Source organism: Oryctolagus cuniculus, chromosome X, assembly GCF_964237555.1.
Source record: "Oryctolagus cuniculus chromosome X, mOryCun1.1, whole genome shotgun sequence".
NCBI lineage: Eukaryota > Metazoa > Chordata > Mammalia > Lagomorpha > Leporidae > Oryctolagus > Oryctolagus cuniculus.
The window spans coordinates 132,667,568-132,680,610 of NC_091453.1; the positions used below are offsets into that span (position 1 = coordinate 132,667,568).

The following is a 13,043-nucleotide window of genomic DNA, read 5'->3' on the forward strand; positions in this document are numbered from 1 at the left end:
GATGTATCCCAGCCAGGCCAAAATCCAGGAGCCAGGGCCCGCCAGGGACTCTTTTAGCAAACTGGGCCCCTAACCGGTTAAGGTAGGGAAGGAGTGGTCGGGACAGCGGTCGCCGCGACAATGGCAGCTTCAGCGTCGTGAGGGGGCCGCCCCCGGCTGCTGCAGCAGCGCGTGCCCGGCCCGCGGGGCCGCGCGGAGCCTCCCGGGGGGCGGGGCGGGGCGGGGCGCGCGCGGCTCCCGCGCACGGATCCCTCTCGGACCGCAGTACCGGTCATCGGACCGCCCCGCCTAGCTTCCTCTGGGTCCTTGGCAAACGGCGACGCCGGCAGAGCCGCACTGGTGCTAGGGCCCGAGTACCGGCAACCCTCTTAGGAGGCAAGCCAGGGAAGCGGTGATCACTGCTAGGCGTGGTGGGGCCTGGGGAAGTGTTGGGACTTTTTGACGCGGCGGAGGGGTCAGGCGGCGTTCGAAGTGCCGCCATCTTTGGTCCAGTGCGGCGGCGGCGGCGGCGGCGGCTGCTGCTGTGGTGAAACGGGAGGAGGAGCCGAGCGGGCGCTGGTACCAAGGCCTGACCATGGACGAGGAATACGATGTGATCGTGCTGGGGACCGGCCTCACCGTAAGTGTGGCCTCGGGCGCCTGCGCCTCCGCTTCGTGCCTTCCCGAATCCCTGCGATGATGCAGCCGCTGGCCGCCAAACCCATCCTCCCATCATTCCTATCCTCTGCCCTTGGGTCCCCGAAACGCCAGCCCCGTACCCACCCCACTGCCTTCTCTTTCCCCACTCCCCAGCCCCCTTGGCCTCGCGACGTCTTCTCTGCTCGCTGCCATGACCTCGAAGCGGGGTCTCCTGGCTGCTCCCTTGACTCCCTGGTGCCGACTCCCGGCCTCTCCCATCTTCCCTACCCTGCCCTGCTGGGCCGGAAAACGTATCCCCCACTCGGCCTGATGCCCCCCAGTCCCTCCCATCCAGTCCCCACCCATCGCCCCCACCCATCACCTTCCTAGTATTGTGCCCCCCCAACTTATACTAATCTTAGTAGGGGTGAAGTACGAGGACCTGGGGTTAGGGGGCCTTGCCAGGTTGGGGCCTCGTCCTGTGTTCCTGGCTGCTTCTGGGATCAGAAGAGCCAGGGAATGTTCCAGAATAACTAACAGCGAGGGCAGTGACCACATTCCCGCTCCCCCACCCTGGTTTCCCATGGAGACCTGAGGCTGAGCAATATCTGCAGCCTTTGTCCTTGGGCTGGTGACAGTGACTAGGGAGAATGTTCATCGTCCCCCTTCCCCCACAGCGTGTTCACCCGCTCCCCTGAGAGACACATTTCCCTCAGGCCAGGCCCAGATGCCCCTCCTGAGCCCAGGTGGGGAAGGCTTAGGGTCAGGGGCTCCTGGCCTTTGACGACGGAGCAGCCGAGGGTGGGGCCTGAGAGTCCAAGTGCCTTTCTTCACTTCCCTTTTGGGCGCCCTCTGCGGCCTGGCCAGGTCCGCTGTGTGCCTCATTGTGTCTTATCTGCCGGATTGTGCGGCTCTGCACTGATAGAGGACTTTCTTGGCAGTCGGTGCCATGAGACTGTCCTTGTGTCTGCTGGACACTCTGTCTCCCCCGACTCCTTCATTATTTCTCTCTGGTTCACCTCTGCTTAGCAGGGTAAAAAAGGAGACGGGCGGATGTAGCCATCGCCACCAGTGTTAGGCAAGGCGGCGGCGGCGGAGGCTGGGGGCGTGGAAGGAGCTGTCCATTGTGGCAGGCTTGGGGAGGAGAACAGATCAGGGCTGCTGGTGCGAAGTGGGCAGGTGGGAGCGCACCGGCTGTCCTCACACCCCTAGGAGTGCATCCTGTCTGGTATCATGTCTGTGAACGGGAAGAAGGTGCTGCACATGGACCGGAACCCCTACTATGGGGGCGAGAGCTCCTCCATCACTCCCCTGGAAGAGGTAAGGCTGCCAGCCTGGCCCAGGCCGGGCCCTTGGAAACCTCTCACTGGAGCCATAGTGTAGCAGCAGCGGGTGGCAGGGAGAGGGAGGGCCAGTCCTTGAGGTGTCTCTCTCTCTCCCCCTCCTGCTTACAGTTATATAAGCGTTTTCAGCTGCTGGAGGGGCCCCCTGAGTCGATGGGCCGGGGCCGAGACTGGAACGTTGACCTGATCCCCAAATTCCTCATGGCCAATGGTGAGGGAGATGGAGGAGCTGCTGCGGTTTTCCTAGGGGCGCGGTGGTGACTGGGAAGGACCGGAGGGGGTTGGGCTCCAGACAAGGGCCCGCCAGGCTGGCCAGAGCTCCTGCAGGGAGCTGTGCTGATGTTGTCCCCACCACAGGGCAGCTGGTAAAGATGCTCCTGTATACGGAGGTGACTCGCTACCTGGACTTCAAGGTGGTGGAGGGCAGCTTTGTCTACAAAGGCGGCAAGATCTACAAAGTGCCATCCACTGAGACCGAGGCCTTGGCTTCCAGTGAGTGTGGGTCTCCCGACCTCAGGGCGGGTGGCAAGGTAGACACCGGGAGCCGGCCACTGTACGCCCGAGGCTGCATCCCCTGTGAGGTAGCAGATGGCCCTTGCTCTGTTCCTGCTGCTGCCATGTGCCTCACCTCACAGCGGCTTGCTAGCAGGGCGATCCGCGTGCAGAGAGGAGTGGAGGGTGCTCCTTTTCGGAAGCCTGTGACAGGGGCTCCGCTTGAGCCCTGGAACATCTCTAAGTGTCGGAGCCAAGAGGGCCTTCAGAGTGTGCCCGGCCCAACCCCCTCTTCACATGGGTGGGGAAACCGAGGCCGAGACAGGTAGATTACGCTAAGGTCATGTGACAGACCTCACTGGGAGCCGGGATGCCAGCTTTCTCGGCCAGCCCACGGGGGTGGGGTTGGGGGGGGGCGGGAAGGAGAATTTTGTATTCTAGTGCAAAGGGTCCCCCCTTGCCGCCTTCTTCAGATCTGATGGGCATGTTTGAGAAACGGCGCTTCCGCAAGTTCCTGGTGTTTGTGGCAAACTTTGATGAGAATGACCCCAAGACCTTTGAGGGCGTCGATCCCCAGACTACCAGCATGCGTGACGTATACCGGAAGTTTGACCTGGGCCAGGATGTCATTGATTTCACTGGCCACGCGCTGGCACTCTACCGCACTGATGAGTGAGGGGAAGCTGGTGTGGCGCGGTCCCCTTGCCTGGCCTTTACCCTGCCTCCCCAACACCTGCCCACTGCTCCCTCTGCCTACCCTGCACATTTCTCGTACTCAGCCATAGGCTCCCCTGTTGCCTGTCCGCCCCTCCCCTGCACTTGACCCCCCGGCTCCCCTGGGCCATTCGGGGTGGTGGGGTGAGCCAGGGAGCCTGTTGGAGCATCTTCCCTGACCTCTGTCCCCCCAGCTACCTGGACCAGCCCTGTCTGGAGACCATTAACCGTATCAAGTTGTACAGTGAGTCCCTGGCCCGGTATGGCAAGAGCCCATACTTATACCCACTCTACGGCCTGGGCGAGCTGCCCCAGGGCTTTGCAAGGTGAGAACGTGGCTTTGTGTAGTTGGGATGACTAAGTGGGACTGAGAGCAACAATAGCAATGCCTCCCTTGGGGATTTCCACAGCATTTCCTACTCTGACATCTGAGATGGGGACACAGCCCCAGCACAAAGCCCTGGGAGGCAGACTCAGGAACCTTGAGTCTGCGCTTAGTGGGGAGCTGGACTTTGTTCTGGTCCCTCAGGCTCCTCTTTCTGTGTGGCGCTGGTCCTTCAGGCCACCCTCACACTAGCCCTTTGCAGGATATTCTAGGCATGGAGTTCCAAAGACCACAGTAAGATGGGATGTGACGTTTTTAAAAGATTTATTTATTCCAAAGGCATATATATATATATATATATATATATAGAGAGAGAGAGAGAGAGAGAGAGAGATAGATAGATATCTTCCATCCTCTGGTTCACTCCCCAGATGGTCACATGCCCAAGGCTGGGCCAGGCCAAAGCCAGTAGCCAGGACTTTGTTCCAGGTCTCCCATGAAGGTTCAAGGGCCCAAGCACTTGAGCCATCTCCTGCTGCTTTCTCAGGCCATTAGCAGGGATCAGAGGTGGAGCAGCCAGGACTTGAACTGGCACCCATATGGGGTGCTGGTGTCACAGGTGGTGGCTTTACCCGCTACCCCACAGTGCTGGCCGGGATAAACTGCCGAGGGTCCTGACACCGCCTGCCTGGGGAAGCCTCCTCTATACCTCAGTGGTGGCAGGGCACGGTGCAGGAGACTTGGTCCCCATTTCTCCTGGGAGGGGCACTTGAGCTTCTCTCCCCTTCCCACAGATTGAGCGCCATCTACGGGGGCACATACATGCTGAACAAACCTGTGGACGACATCATCATGGAGAATGGCAAGGTTGTGGGTGTGAAGTCTGAGGGAGAGGTAAGCCTTCCCCAGGCCATGGGGCCATCGTGGTTAGGGCGGGGCTCGCCTACCTCCTCTGCTGCCAGGTCTGCTGCACACCTCAGCCCCAGGGCTTTAGAGCTGAGAACTGGGGGTCCAGAAGCCATTCCTGTTGGCGGGAGGTCCCCTTCAGAGGTGGTGTACTGGGGCCAGTGCTGTGGCGCAGCAGGTTAAACCACTGGCTGCAACGTCGGCATCCCCTATGAGCACTGGTTCCAGTCCCAGCTGCTCCACTTCCGAGCCACCTCCATACTAATAGCTTGGGAAAGCAGTGGAAGATGGTCCAAGTGCTTGGGCTCCTGCTCCCACGTGGGAGAGCTACATGGAGTTGCAGGCTCCTAGTTTAGATCTGGCCCAGCCCTGGCTGTTGTCATTTGGGGAGGGAACCAGGAGATGGAAGATGTGTGTGTGTGTGTGTGTGTGTGTTTCCTTCTGTCACTATGTCTTTCAAATAAACAAATCTTTAAAAGAAAAACCAAAAAAACAAAAGCCACAAAGATCACGAGCTGTGTGTAGTGCAGAAAGCACTGTTGATCACAGTGTGCCTGCAGCCGGGGCTCACCCCATTTCTGGACTCACCTGCCTGCCCTGCCGGCTGTGGCTGTGCGTTCCAGGAGAGTGGAGCCTCTGCCTGCTGCCTGGCCTCGTGCGTGGGCTCAGCCCCACGAGGTTTTAGGGCAGGGATCGGACAGAGGTAAAGCCCTCCGATGCCTTCACAGGTGGCCCGCTGCAAGCAGCTGATCTGTGATCCCAGCTACATCCCAGACCGCGTCCGGAAGGCTGGCCAGGTTATCCGCATCATCTGTATCCTCAGCCACCCCATCAAGAACACCAACGATGCCAATTCCTGCCAAATCATCATCCCCCAGAACCAGGTCAACAGGAAGTCAGGTAGGCCGGGGCACACGTGACGTCCTCCTGGGTGTTCTCTGTGGGCTTGCTCCGTCTCTCCCTGTCAGCCTTGGGGCTCCCCACCTGATCCCTCCACAGCAGAAATGAGAGCCGCGTGACAGTCCCCACGACTTGGGGCCCCAGGGATTGGGTGGCTTGGACTCTTTCTCCTTGGGAGGGTGACAGCCAGGATGCTGCCCATTGTGTGGGGCGGGGTGATTGGATCAGGTGGGCCAGGATCCCATGCAGCCCCTAGGCGCCTTCTCTTTGCATGGTGTTCACTCTGGCCCGTGCTAACTGAGCACTTCCCGTGGCCAGACATCTACGTGTGCATGATCTCCTATGCACACAACGTGGCTGCGCAGGGCAAGTACATCGCCATTGCCAGCACCACAGTGGAGACTGCGGAGCCGGAAAAGGAGGTTGAGCCAGCTCTGGAGCTGCTGGAGCCTATTGACCAGAAGTAAGGGGTTGCACGGAGCCCGAGGGGGTGGGGAGGACCAGGAAGGGCGGGGCCTGTTGCGAGGCTTGTCTCTGCCTCTCAGGTTTGTGGCTATCAGTGACTTGTACGAGCCCATTGATGATGGTTCTGAGAGCCAGGTAAGTGCCTGTCCCAGCCCCAAGTCCCGGCCGCCCACCCGGCCGCCCTGCCCAACTCACCTGAGGCCCTGGGCTCTGGCTGTTGCCAGGTTTTCTGTTCCTGCTCCTACGATGCCACCACACACTTTGAGACAACCTGCAATGACATCAAGGACATCTACAAGCGCATGGCTGGCTCAGCCTTTGACTTTGAGAACATGAAGCGCAAACAGAACGACGTCTTTGGAGAAGCTGACCAGTGACTGCTGCCCCTGCTGCCCCCGCCGCCCCTCCTGCGTCCTGCAGGGCCAGGGAGATGTGCGGCAGCACCCCTGTTTCCAGCATCTCTGCTTCCCCCACCACATTCCTACTACCCACCTCATTGATTCACTGACCAAATCCTTAACCTTAGCGATGGTTTGGGAGATGGGGGGTTGGATAGCATCTCTTCCTTGGCCCTTCCTTATCCTAGGAAAAGACGGTTCCTTTCTTCGTGCGTGTCTCTTCCCCTCGCCCCTAATTCTTCTGCTCTGTCTGGGAAGAACATGGAGGAAAAGCTGGCTTCTGCCCCCACCGCTCTTACTCCTACTGTAGTGGCCTTTGGAGATGCCCCCTGCCTCCCCCCACCAACTCTCGTGTGTTGGAAAGAAGGGGCCCTCCCAGCACAAAATTGCATTCCTTTTCCCCGTAATTTATTCTAATTTATTAACTGCAGCCCACCCCACCTGAGCCTGCATCCTCCTAGAGCAACCTGGGGGCTGTCCAGTGAACTCTCCCAGCCCCTCCCAGTCCTGGCCTAGCCTGGGCAGCCGGGAAGGCTTAGGTGTGGCCCTGGTGGAGTTTGATCTTCTGTTTTGGTTTCTTGTCTGTGTTTGCATTCTCTGGTACTTGAGAGAGAGAAGAAATGAGAGCAAAGCAGAAGGAGGTGGGAAAATGGATCCCGACCCCATGTGCCCTGCCCCACCCCTTTCCTTTAGTGGTGGGAAACCCTTACTTACCTTGCGAAGTGAATGTGTCCCCTTCCCCAACCTCTAGTGTATTTCACGGAAAACAAAGCCTCCCAATAAAACCGTGTTGAAACCTGTGCCTGCGTCTGTAGTTCTTGGCAGGGCCTTGGCTCCCTGCGTTGGGGTCTGACTCTGGAAGCTGACATTCTTCATCAGGGCGTTTCAGAGGAGGCTGACATGCAACTGATCTGCCCAGGGCCCTCCAGGGAGTTAGTGCTGGCACCAGGACTGCCACCTTCAGGCCTGGTGAGGGAGAGAACTCGGGCCCCGCTTTGGATGGGAATCAAAAGTCCCAGGTAGGGTAGCAGGGATGCCAGTCTCCAGATCAATGGCCAATTAGGTGAGGGGGAGCGTGGACAACCAAGGCCTGACGTCAGGCAGGGAGGAGGCAGGAGGACTAGGGGTTATGTCCTTGGGTAGAGGTCCACAGCAAGCAGGTGGAGGAAATAGGGTGACCAGGGGGTTCCAACGTGGAGTCAGGGTTAATAAGCAAGCGCAGGAAGCCGGGGCCCCCAACCTCCAGGCCAATGAGGCATGGGAGTCAAGGCTGGGAACCGGCCTAGCCCCGGAAAGCGGGCGGGGCGGGGCGGGGCGGGGCGGGGCGGGCGGCGGTCACGTGCCTGGAGGGCCGGCGCGGCGCGGGGCGGGGCAGGGCAGGGCGCCCGCGCAGTCCCTGGTGACTGACGTCACGCGTCAGCTGACTGCGCCGCCGCTGCCTCTGCCTCCGCCTCCGCCGCCGCCGCCGCCACCGCCACCGCCACCGCCACCGCCACCGCCACTGCCACCGCCGAGACTCAGCCGGGCCGTTGTCAGTGTCGCCGCCGCCATCGCCATGGCTCAATACAAGGGCGCCGCAAGCGAGGCGGGCCGCGCCATGCACCTTATGAAGAAACGAGAAAAGCAGCGCGAGCAGATGGAGCAGATGAAGCAGCGGATTGCAGAGGTGCGGGCCGGGGCGCCTCGGAGCATGCGCGCCGCCGGGGCCCCCTGGCGGCCGCGTGCGACGCTGGGGCCCTGGGAAACCCCGGGCGGCGTGCTGCGAGTTCTTGGAGGGCTGGCCCTGCGCCGGGGCGGGGCCCTTGCTTGTCGACCTCCAGCAGGAGCCGGAAGCGAGCCAGCGGGTCTCATCTGTAAAATGGGCCCAGGATTTGAGCTAGCTGGATTGTAGCTAGAGTCTAGCAGAGAGATGTCACCCTCTGTGTTTGTGTTGATGGGCGCCTCCACGGCCCTTCCCAAGCACAGCGCATTGTGGCTCGATTCCCTCCGCTCTCGGGGCGAGGTTCCTGCCCTGACCCAATGGGTACTGGGAAGGGCAGACCCTCTCCCCAGTAGAGCTGCAGGGGGCGCCCCGCAAAGCTTGGCTTCTCCGCCGGCCATTGAGGCACATTGCAGATCCTCTGTGCGCCCTGTTCGCTCACCAAAGGCGAACCTTCGGGTGCTAGTGGTCCAAGCAACACTTCAGCAAGTGTCCAGTGAGAGTGGGCTGTCAGCAGGGGAACCAGTGTCGCAGAGGCCTGCGTGCCCAGGGACAGTCTGGCAAGCTAAAAGTAGATTTCTCTGCTGGCCACATCTTTTGGAGACCCCAGAGGTGGCTCAGTGGCACCAAGTGGCTGAGGCTGCACGGAAGAGGCCTTGTGGTAAAGCTGTTGGCAACATCGGGAATCTGGAGGGAGAAAACTCGCTCCCAAAGGGGCTGGCTTCCTTGACCATTCTTCTGGGCTGCAGGAGCTTTAGCTTAAAGGCTACAGACAGAAACAGCCAAAGGTGAGGTGGTCCCAGGCTACCCAGGGAACATTACCCCCAGCCTCATGGACCCTTCCATCAACAAAGGAAAGGGGACATGTCTTTTCCAGGGTCACATTGTAGTGACTCGAGGGGCAGATCTAGGACCAGCACCCAGTTCCTGAAAGCGTGCTGTTTCCAGCTGGAGTAGCCGGCGGGGGGCGGGGGCAGGGGCGCGGGCGCGGGTGCTCATCGCCACTCTCACTCCCGGACAGGAGAACATAATGAAATCCAATATCGACAAGAAGTTCTCTGCGCACTATGATGCGGTGGAGGCTGAGCTCAAGTCCAGCACCGTGGGTGAGCAGGGCGCATGTGCCGTCGTCGCCGGAGCCCAGGGGCCACTGGTTTGCTGGCCCGAGTGGCTGACCCGCCCCATGTCCCCTTGCCTCACAGGTCTGGTGACCCTGAATGACATGAAGGCCAAGCAGGAGGCCCTGGTGAAGGAGCGGGAGAAGCAGCTGGCCAAGAAGGAGCAGTCGAAGGAGCTGCAGCTGTGGGTGCTCGCGGCACCTCCTGGCTATGGAGCTCGTGCCCGTGGGCCCCTGGGCTGCTGGGGAGGTCCCGTCTCGCAGTCTCGCACAGGGGGCTCTGGGTCAGGGAAGGGAGGACATGGGACGTGACGCCTGCGTGCCCTTGATAGGAAGCTGGAGAAACTGCGAGAGAAGGAGCGCAAGAAGGAGGCCAAGCGGAAGATCTCTAGCCTGTCTTTCACCCTGGAAGAAGAGGAGGAGGGGGCTGAGGAGGAAGAGGAGGCAGCCATGTACGAGGAGGAGCTGGAAAGGGAAGGTGAGCGTGGGCTCGGGGCAGGCGGGTGGGCTCGTCCTTCCACAGTGGTGGCTTGGGTTCCTGGCTTCTTGGCATAGGAGAGGAACGCACGGGTCCCAGGCTGCACTGGGTTTTAATTTTTAAAAATTTTTGTAGAAGATTTTATTCATTTATATATGTTGAAAGAGGGAAGGACAGAGGTCTCCCATCTGCTAGTTCACTCCCCAGATGGCCTCAATGATCAGGGCTGGGCTAGGTGGAAGCCAGGAGCGTCTTCCGGGTCTCCCACGTCGCTGCAGGGGCCCAAGGCCTTGGGCCATCTTCCACTGCTTTCCCAGGCCACAGCAGAGAGCTGGATCGGAAGTGGAGCAGCTGGGACTAGAACTGGCACCTATATGGGATGCCGGCACTTCAGGCCAGTGGCTTGACCTGCTACTCTACCATGCTGGCCCCCCCGCACCTTTTGTTACAGCTCAGTGTGGGCTCAGTGTCAGAAGCAGACTGGTACCCAGTCCGAATGTTCCAGAAGCTGCTCTTCACTAGTGCTGCGCAGGATGGTCTCAAGCCCAGGCTGGCTGGTCCAACCTTGCAACGTTGGAAGTGTTCGCATGGCCCGAGATGGTAGCCGCTTGGCACGGGTGGCCCAAGCGCTTGCCATGTGACTGAGGCCCCTAGTAGTTAATTCAGTGTTGAATAGTTTCCACCTGATCTTACATATCTGCTGAAATTCAGTGGCTACTGGTTTGGCCCCAGAATTAGGGGCCATCAGGTACAAATTGGGAAGGCTGGGGAGGGAGGCAGCCCTGTGTACTGTACACCTGCTCGGTGCCTGGCCAAGGGCCCTGCAGGCCCTGTCCCTGTCTTAGTGGCAGTCACAGGTCAGGCAGAGTGTCCCATGAGGGAACGATGGAGGTGGGCCTGAAGGATGCGGGAAATCTCATTGCGGAGAGGGGGCAAAGATCACGCTTCCCAGGCCTGGGAAGGGGGCAAGAGGAAACCAAGGCAGGGGGTGGCACTGCATGGCTTTCAGGAGGGAGAACATGCCAGCCACCTGCGGCTTTGATTTTGCATGTTTTAGCAGGCATGATGAAACAGAACAAGAACCAGGTGTAATTTCAGTAAGAAGTTGTATTTAACTGGCTGGATTGCAGATGCTGCCATGGTAACAGGCGGCGCTGGCTGGGTGCCGGGGGCTCAGCCCCATGTGTGGCAGGAGCTGCAGCTTGGGAGGGGAAGGCCCACCGTGCCCGCCTCCTCACCGTGTACTTGTACAGAGCTTTTAGGAAACTGCTTCATGGGCTCCTGTCTCCCTCTGGGGGTTTCATTTTAAGGGGCCCAGGGATGGGAGGGCAGTGTCCGTTGTTGGTTTGTAAGTTGGAAGTCCTCCCAAGCTCACAGTGTTTTCATATAACAATGCCGACATTCTCTGCTCCAGAGGTCACCACGAAGAAGAGGAAGTTAGGGAAGAATCCAGATGTTGACACAAGCTTCTTGCCTGACCGAGACCGTGAGGTAAAGGCCACGGAGCCCTGGCTCTGCCGTTGGCCCAGGCCCTGACCCTGACCCCAGCGCTGGCCCTCACTGCTCTGCTGGTTTGCTCCCTCAGGAGGAAGAGAACCGGCTTCGGGAGGAGTTGCGGCAAGAGTGGGAAGCCAAGCAAGAGAAGATCAAAAGTAAGCACTCGCGGACTTGGAGGTGTGCAGCCCGGCGGGCGGGGGGCCCTGGGATCCGGAGAGGTGGAGCAGGAGCACAGGCTGAGCCCCGAGGAAGCCCGGGGGCGGGCGCACGGGGACACCCGGATGTGGAGGCCAAGGGCAGCTGTGCTTTGCAGGCGAGGAGATCGAGATCACCTTCAGTTACTGGGATGGCTCCGGGCACCGGCGGACAGTCAAGGTGAGCAGTGTGGGCCCAGCGGCCCTCGGGTTTGGGGGAAGGCTTTGGGAGGCCCCCTGTGGATTCAGAGGGCAGCGGTGGGGGTGGGGAATGAGGGCCCTGGGCCTCTGCCCCTCTGCCCCGGCAAGAGCCCTCTGTAGGCATCTGTGTTGGTTTCACTGCTGGCGTCTCACACAGATGAAGAAGGGCAACACGATGCAGCAGTTCCTACAGAAGGCGCTCGAGATCCTTCGCAAAGACTTCAGTGAGCTCAGGTGAGGAGTGCGCGCATGCCCATGGCAGCAGGCCCCGCACGAGTGCTCCCTGCGTAGGAAGGCGGCACAGAGGGCACTGTGCGCCCCAAAGACGAGGGTCGGGCTCCGCCGTCCTTCCTGCCCTCGGAGAGAGCTTGGTGGGAGGGCTCAGCTCTCCTCGCTGGCTGCTTCCGCCCTCCCCGTCTGTGCGCCCAGCCCCTCCTGCCTCTCGTCCTCAGGTCGGCAGGCGTGGAGCAGCTCATGTACATCAAGGAGGACTTGATCATCCCCCACGTGAGTGCCCCCGGCCCCGGCCTGCCTGTGACAGGGGTGGGTGCGGCTGAGCCAGGCAGCCGTCAGCACTTCCTTCCTTGTGCTTGGCTCCTAGCATCACAGCTTCTATGACTTCATCGTCACCAAGGCCCGGGGAAAGAGTGGTGAGTGCCCCCGCCCAGCCTCCGCCGGCGTCTTGCCCCAGCCGTGGCGGGGCGGCAGCGCGATGTTGGGCTGTGTCGTCCCCCTGCAGGGCCACTCTTCAACTTCGACGTTCACGATGATGTGCGGCTGCTCAGTGACGCCACCGTGGAGAAGGATGAGGTGCGCTGGGTGCCTGCAGCCGAGGGCAGGGCGGGAGGTGTCGGGTCACGTGGCTCCGGGCAGAGCTGCAGGGCCGTCTCCTTCCGCAGTCCCATGCTGGCAAGGTGGTGCTGAGGAGCTGGTATGAAAAAAACAAGCATATCTTCCCCGCCAGCCGCTGGGAACCCTACGACCCCGAGAAGAAGTGGGACAAGTACACGGTGAGTGAGGAGGCGGGGACGGCCCCCTGCTGCCAGGCGGGCAGCTGCCAGGCAGCCCGGCTCATCTCGTCTCTTTCTCTGCCCCTGTGCCCTCCTCATCCTCACACCAGATCCGCTGAGCATCCTGGGAGGCGGCGTGGTCTCGCCTCCCCTCCGGCCTCCCCGGGCGCGCCGCTGTGTCGTCGTGGCTCCGGACGTCTGGCTGCCCCAACCCTGGCAGCGCCATCCCCTGCCTTTCTCTTTTACAATAAAAAGAATGCACTTGTCAGAGTTGGAGCAGGTGCACTGCGGGAAAGTGTGTTTGTGCGGCATCTTCCTCTCCCGCGGTGAAACCTACCTGTAAGCCCAGCACTTCGTCACCGGGCACCGTGCAGTGTCACCTCCCCCCCACCCCGCTCCCCCGGGCCTCGGCCACCCTGGCCTGCTTCCGGTCTCTCGGGGTGGATGGCTTGTACACGTCCAGGGAGAAACCGTGTGCTTGGCAGGGCGGGAGGGGGAGTGGTGGTCTCCGCTGCTTGGATGCCGTGCCTGCCTGCCCTGCTCACACTGTCCAGAGCAGGTGCGGCCCAGGGGCAGGAAGCAGCTTGAGGGGTGTGTTCTGTGACCCCAGGGCCAGAAGCTGTGGCCCCTCCCTCTGCCAAGTTTTGAGTAAGCTGAGGCAGGGAGGCGTGGCTGAGGGGGCTGAG

The 13,043-nt window shown here is 60.8% G+C and overlaps 2 protein-coding genes across 2 annotated transcripts; both read left to right on the top strand.

Moving 5' to 3' along the window:
• Positions 1-574: 574 nt before the first annotated feature.
• On the top strand, positions 575-6,140 carry GDI1 (GDP dissociation inhibitor 1). The gene is made up of 11 exons (NM_001171378.1): positions 575-619; positions 1,831-1,938; positions 2,073-2,172; positions 2,319-2,453; positions 2,927-3,125; positions 3,362-3,493; positions 4,287-4,386; positions 5,127-5,298; positions 5,617-5,761; positions 5,844-5,898; positions 5,988-6,140. Exons 1-11 carry the CDS (start codon positions 575-577, stop codon positions 6,138-6,140), a joined length of 1,344 nt encoding a protein of 447 aa, NP_001164849.1.
• Positions 6,141-7,530: 1,390 nt separating this feature from the next.
• Positions 7,531-12,652, top strand: FAM50A (family with sequence similarity 50 member A). Its single transcript, XM_008250296.4, has 13 exons — positions 7,531-7,827; positions 8,882-8,966; positions 9,063-9,162; positions 9,310-9,455; positions 10,870-10,946; positions 11,041-11,107; positions 11,266-11,327; positions 11,505-11,581; positions 11,800-11,854; positions 11,949-11,997; positions 12,087-12,157; positions 12,247-12,357; positions 12,468-12,652. Exons 1-13 carry the CDS (start codon positions 7,717-7,719, stop codon positions 12,474-12,476), a joined length of 1,020 nt encoding a protein of 339 aa, XP_008248518.1. The 5' UTR covers positions 7,531-7,716; the 3' UTR covers positions 12,477-12,652.
• Positions 12,653-13,043: the final 391 nt, after the last annotated feature.

Bases quoted from the DNA above. Each gene is read 5' to 3' on its own strand.
- GDI1 (NM_001171378.1), top strand. From the start codon at position 575: ATGGACGAGGAATACGATGTGATCGTGCTGGGGACCGGCCTCACC. The intron at 2,454-2,926 runs GTGAGTGTGGGT...CGCCTTCTTCAG, and splicing joins GACCGAGGCCTTGGCTTCCA to ATCTGATGGGCATGTTTGAG. The intron at 5,299-5,616 runs GTAGGCCGGGGC...TCCCGTGGCCAG, and splicing joins CCAGGTCAACAGGAAGTCAG to ACATCTACGTGTGCATGATC.
- FAM50A (XM_008250296.4), top strand. From the start codon at position 7,717: ATGGCTCAATACAAGGGCGCCGCAAGCGAGGCGGGCCGCGCCATGCAC. The intron at 8,967-9,062 runs GTGAGCAGGGCG...CTTGCCTCACAG, and splicing joins GCTCAAGTCCAGCACCGTGG to GTCTGGTGACCCTGAATGAC. The intron at 9,163-9,309 runs GTGGGTGCTCGC...TGCCCTTGATAG, and splicing joins CAGTCGAAGGAGCTGCAGCT to GAAGCTGGAGAAACTGCGAG.